The 6,049-nt window shown below is 31.1% G+C and overlaps 1 protein-coding gene across 1 annotated transcript; it reads right to left on the bottom strand.

The window, feature by feature from the left end:
- Positions 1-127: 127 nt before the first annotated feature.
- LOC119664896 (uncharacterized protein K02A2.6-like) lies at positions 128-3,051 on the bottom strand (the record flags this gene model as incomplete). The annotated part of the gene is made up of 5 exons (XM_038074249.1): positions 128-367; positions 437-1,254; positions 1,333-1,859; positions 2,028-2,565; positions 2,614-3,051. Coding segments are annotated over 5 exons (2,561 nt in total), but the record flags the coding sequence as incomplete, so codon positions are not given.
- Between the last annotated feature and the right edge of the window lie 2,998 nt (positions 3,052-6,049).

Raw genomic sequence — 6,049 nt, 5'->3', positions numbered from 1 at the left:
ACAATGCTGATATGGTGTCAGCCGTTGTTGTTGTAGATAGTTGTACAACGAACGGAAATTGTGAGAAAGCGTCGACACAAATTAGCCACATTGAATTACAAAATGGACCAGCAAAGTCGATATGTACTCTCTCCCAAGGTCGATCAGCTTCAGGCCAGCTTAAGTATTCACGTGTGTGAACAGGATTTGCAATTTTGCACACATCACAATTTTCAGTTAATTGTGCGATGTCTTTGTCAATATTAGTCCACCAGACATGTTGTCGAGCTAGCTGTTTCATTCTCGATACTCCCCAATGACCATCATGAAGAAGTTTAAGAATTTTCTGCTTAAGGGAGGCTGGAATGACAACCCGGTTGTACTCCGTCTGGAGGCAAAGCAAATTGTTGTTTAGTATTAAAGCAAAGCGATGATTGAAAAATGATCGAAGATCAGCATCTTGAGGCATTAGCTTTTCAGGCCAACCGTTTGTAACGAGAAAATAAACTCGGCGAAGAATTGGGTCATTTTTGGCATGCTGACGAATTATTTCAGCGTCGATAGGTGTGTTAAGTTCATTGATGTTGAAACAGGATTCTTCATGATCAAAAGTTTTGTCTTCACCAACAGGTAAACGAGATAAAGCATCGGCATTTCCATGCTCAGTAGTTTTACGATACCGAACATCATACTGATAAGCCATTAGTATAATAGCCCATCGCTGTAAACGATGTGACGTCATCGACGGCAACTGATGAATTGGATTAAAAATGCTAACAAGAGGTTTGTGGTCAGTAACCAAGGTGAATCTTCTTCCGTATAAATATTGATGGAAACGCTTGACTCCAAAAACGATAGCTAGTCCTTCCTTCTCTATCTGACTATATCGTCGTTGATGAATGTCGAGAGTTTTAGATGCAAAAGCAATAGGCCTTTCTGTACCGTCAACGTACGTATGCGAGAGCACGACTCCTATGCCATAGGAGGAGGCATCTGTAGCTAGAACCAACGGTAAATCTTCCTGATAATGTGCTAATTGCGCTGCATTGAGAATATGCGTTTTAAGAGCTATAAATGCTTGTTGTTGTGCTGTACCCCATGTGAATTTTACATTTTTTCGGCGCAGCATGTTGATTGGCGCGGATAATTGCGAAAAATTAGGTATAAAATTATGGTAGTAGTTTACCTTACCCATGAATGCTTCTGCTTGCTTTAGATCTTTAGGCGGCTGCAGGTTTTTTACTGCTTTTAGTCCTGACTCATCTGGCAATATACCTTTTGCACTAATTTGACGCCCGAGATATTCGATTTTATCTCGCAGAAAGAAACATTTTTCTTGCTTGCACCTGATACCATTTTGTTGCAAAATACGAAGTACTTGTTCTAGGCGGCTGATGTGTTGTTGAAATGTAGGTGCGGAGATGATGATGTCATCGAGATAATTTCCGCAACCTTCTACGCCTTGAAGTAACTGCTCAAGATATCTTTGGAATATAGCTGGAGCGCTTGCAATCCCAAACGGTAAACGTTGGTATTGGAATAACCCAAGTGGAGTGTTGACAACCATTATTGTTTTTGCTTCATCGTCGAGTTCCATTTGTAAATACGCATCCTTAAGGTCGATTTTTGTAAAATGTTGACCGCAATGAATTTTATGGAAAAGACTTTCGCGTATGGGCAAAGGATATTGTTCAATGTCAATTTGCGCATTGACTGCTTGTTTAAAATCCCCACAAATTCTTATGGAACCATCAGCTTTTGGCGCTAGTACAATAGGCGAAGCCCATTGGGAAAACTTCACAGGTTTCCAAATACCCGCATTTGTCAATCGATTGACTTCTTTCTTGAAAAGTGACATTTGCGAAAATGGAATTTGTCGGCTTTTGTAAAATTTCGGATGTGCATTTGGCTTTAAAAAAATACTGACCTTAAAAATTTTTATTGTGCCAAGAGCTGGTTCAAAAATATCACCATATTTCTTACACAGCTCGCTAATTCTGTGCGATTCACTAACTGATTCACAGTTACAAATTTGTTGAATCTCAAACCCGAATTCTTTAAATAAATCGAAACCGAATAAATTGTTACAGTTTTCGACATCCACGACAACGATTACCACTTCCCTTTCTTTTCCGCCACATTTGATATCTACGCAAAGTTCACCAAGCACTGGAATTTCATTTTTGCCAAAACCAAATAAGGTTTTTGTACAATTTCGCAACTTTGGGCAATTTAGAGTTTTGAATGTTCGCTTATTTATTAAAGAAACTGTTGCACCAGAATCCATTTGGAAAGACACAATTTTATTACAAATTTCCAAGTCAATGTAATTCTTATTGCTTTCAGTTTTTACAATACCTGTTAAACTGTTAATTGTTTCAACAGTACCAATGTTGTGACTTTTACGACGATAATCCTTCTTATTGTTTTCATCACCTGAACTACGTTTGTTGTTCTTGTTTTGTTTTGACATGCACACTGGCGCAATATGTCCAATTTTGCTACATCTATTGCAAACAGCATTTCTAAATTTACAGTTTTCTCTTGCATGAGAGTTTCCACAGCCAGAACATGATTTGAATTTTACTTTATTATTGTTATTGTTGAAAACACCCGGTTTTTTTATAATTGTACCAACTGAATTAACAGGCATTGAGTTTTCGATCGTTTGTTCTTTAATTGTTGCCACCGTTTTAGTGGTTGTTTCGTACAATTCTGCAATCTGTAAAACATCAGCAAGTGTTGGCTGGGGCTTTTGGAACGCAGCCGTGCGCACTGCATCGTGCGGTGTACGTATAATAATTTGGTCACGAATCATATCATCCACGAAATTGTGCAAACAATTCTGGGCTGAGCACGAAAAGTTACACTCTCTTGCCAATCCGCGGAGATCGGCTACCCACTCTCTGTATGATTGATGTGGCTTCATTTCCCTTTTGAAAAAATCGTAACGTGCAGCGACCACATGTCGTTTCGACTGGAAATGATCCGTTAGTTTTTCCGTTAAATTTTCGAAAGATTGTTCTTGTACTTTCGTGTTACCGAAAAGATTTTTTAGCAGCTCAAAATTTTCTGTGCCAATCCAAGACAAGAAAAATGATTTTTGTTTTTCACTGCACTGAACTGAATATGCTAAAAAATGTTGGTTAAGTTGTTCTAAGTACGATTCCCAGGTTTGCTGTTCTTTCGAAAATTTGTGAAATACTGGAACAATGTTGTTATTTCTTTCAGATACACCAGCAGTACCTTGTTTTTGGAACATTGAGTCCATCCACTCACGTTGTTGTTTCAGTAAATTTTTTGAGAACTCTTGTTGTTCTTTAAGCAATTGCTTATAAATTTCACTTTCGCCCGGCATGATTGTATTTAAAATTGAACGGTACGAAATAAGCGTGAAAGCGATTGAATAATTGCAGATTTTTATCCTCGTCGCCAACTGAAGTAAATACAACCGACAAGATTGACAGTTTATATTTAACTGAATTTTGTTTACATTTCATTATTTAAGATTGTTTAAACTAATGCAAAACATACTAGATTATAACAAATAGTAGATTGACTTATTCCAACTAAATTGACAATTTCTCTAACGGTTTTACCTTCGAAATTCAATTTAATTATTAATTGCCTAATTTCGACAGTAGATTACTTTCCATTTGGTGCCATTTTAATACTAATTTATGTTACAATTATATAATTTATAATTTATATTTATCTTAATGTAAAAAACATTGTTCTGACAATTATTATTGTAGTTTTGAAGTGCATATTTGTAAAAGAACAGTATTTTTAGCATGAATGCTTAATTTTGTCCGATTATACGTTGAGCCCAAAAAATTGTGTTGGTTCTGTTTTTTACTTTAAATTAATAGTTATTATGAGAAATATTTGGTTTTTTTTATAATTTAGATAGATAAGTATATTAAGTATTATTTAAAGCAAAAAAAATCATATTTTTAGGATTTTTTTTGAAGTTTAGAGCACATTTATATCGAAAAAATGGTTGTCCGATTATGCGATGGAGTCACTGTATATTCTATAATATTTTGGTATTTAAATTGTAGAACATGAGTAGCACAATTTTGCAAAATTAACAAAAATATTCTACATACAAAAAACAAATCTTCTTTCGCAAACTGTATAACATATGCAATCATTTCATATATTTTTCAATATAAATTTTTAAAAATACTAAGAAGTAGTACAATGTTGCACCGTAACTTTTCAAATTATTTATATTTTTCTAATATGATTTGATGAAAAAGTCATTAAAATCAAGTACCAAAAAAAAGAGTTGACAAAAACTTCTTTTGAAGCATAATCATAAATTCTTTTAACTCATTTAGAGGTATTTGTTACTGTTAAATATTGATTATATAGGTAATATTAATATTTAATAAATTATGAAATTTGATAAAACAACACAATGATATACGGTATTTTTTGAAAAACATATATATTCTATAATATTTTGGTATTTAAATTGTAGAACATGAGTAGCACAATTTTGCAAAATCAACAAAAATATTCTACATACAAAAAACAAATCTTCTTTCGCAAACTGTATAACATATGCAATCATTTCATGTATTTTTTAATATAAATTTTTAAAAATACTAAGCAGTAGTACAATGTTGCACCGTAACTTTTCAAATTATTTATATTTTTCTAATATGATTTGATGAAAAAGTTATTAAAATCAAGTACCAAACAAAAAAGTTGACAAAAAGTACTTTTGGAGCATAATCATAAATTTCTTTAACCCTGTTAGAGGTCTTTGTTACTGTTAAATATAGATTATATAGAAAATATTAATATTTAATGAATTATGTATTTGATAAAACAACACTATATTGTATAGTATTTTTTGAAAAACATTTCTATTCTATAATATTTTGGTATTTAAATTGTAGAACATGAGTAGCACAATTTTGCAAAATCACAAAAATATTCTATATACAAAAAACAAATCTTCTTTCGCAAACTGTATAACAGATGCAATCATTTCATGTATTTTTCAATATAAATTTTTAAAAATACTAAGAAGTAGTACTATGTTTCACTGTCATTTCTCAAATTATTTATATGTTTCTGATATGAATTGATGAAAAAGTTATTAAAATCAAGTACCAAATAAAAAAGTTGACAAAAAGTACTTTTGAAGCATAATCATAAATTCTTTAACTCTGTTAGAAGTATTTGTAACTCTTATATATTGAGTTTATAAGTAATATTAATATTTAATATATTATGAAATTTGATAAAATAATAAAATGTTGTACGGTATTTTTTGAAAAACGTATATTTTCTATAATATTTTGGTATTTAAATTGTAGAACATGAGTAGCACAATTTTGCAAAATATTCTACATACAAAAAACAAATCTTCTTTCGCAAACTGTATAACATATGCAATCATTTCATGTATTTTTCAATATAAATTTTTAAAAATACTAAGCAGTAGTACAATGTTACACGGTAATTTTTCAAATTATTTATATTTTTCTAATATGAACTGATGAAAAAGTTATTAAAATCGAGTACCAAATAAAAAAGTTGACAAAAACTACTTTTAAAGCATAATCATAAATTCTTTTAACTCTGTTAGAAGTATTTGTTACCCTTATATATTGAGTTTATAGGTAATATTAATATTTAATAAATTATGAAATTTGATAAAATAAAAACATTTTGTACGGTATTTTTTGAAAAACGTATATTTTCTATAATATTTTGGTGTTTAAATTGTAGGACATGAGTAGCACAATTTTGCAAAATTAACAAAAATATTCTACATACAAAAAACAAATCTTCTCTCGCAAACTGTATATATGCAATCAATTCATATATATTTCAATACATATGTAAAAATACTAAGCAGTAGTACAATGTTACACGGTAATTATACAAATTTGTAATATTTTTCTAATACGAACTGATGAAAAAGTTATTAAAATCGAGTACCAAATAAAAAAGTTGACAAAAACTACTTTTAAAGCATAATCATAAATTCTTTTAACTCTGTTAGAAGTATTTGTTACCCTTATATATTGAGTTTATAGGTAATATT

Source organism: Teleopsis dalmanni, unplaced genomic scaffold (genome assembly GCF_002237135.1).
Source record: "Teleopsis dalmanni isolate 2A unplaced genomic scaffold, ASM223713v2 unscaffolded_contig_2896, whole genome shotgun sequence".
In the NCBI taxonomy this organism is placed as follows: Eukaryota; Metazoa; Arthropoda; class Insecta; order Diptera; family Diopsidae; genus Teleopsis; species Teleopsis dalmanni.
This window is presented reverse-complemented; position numbering and strand designations above follow the sequence as displayed.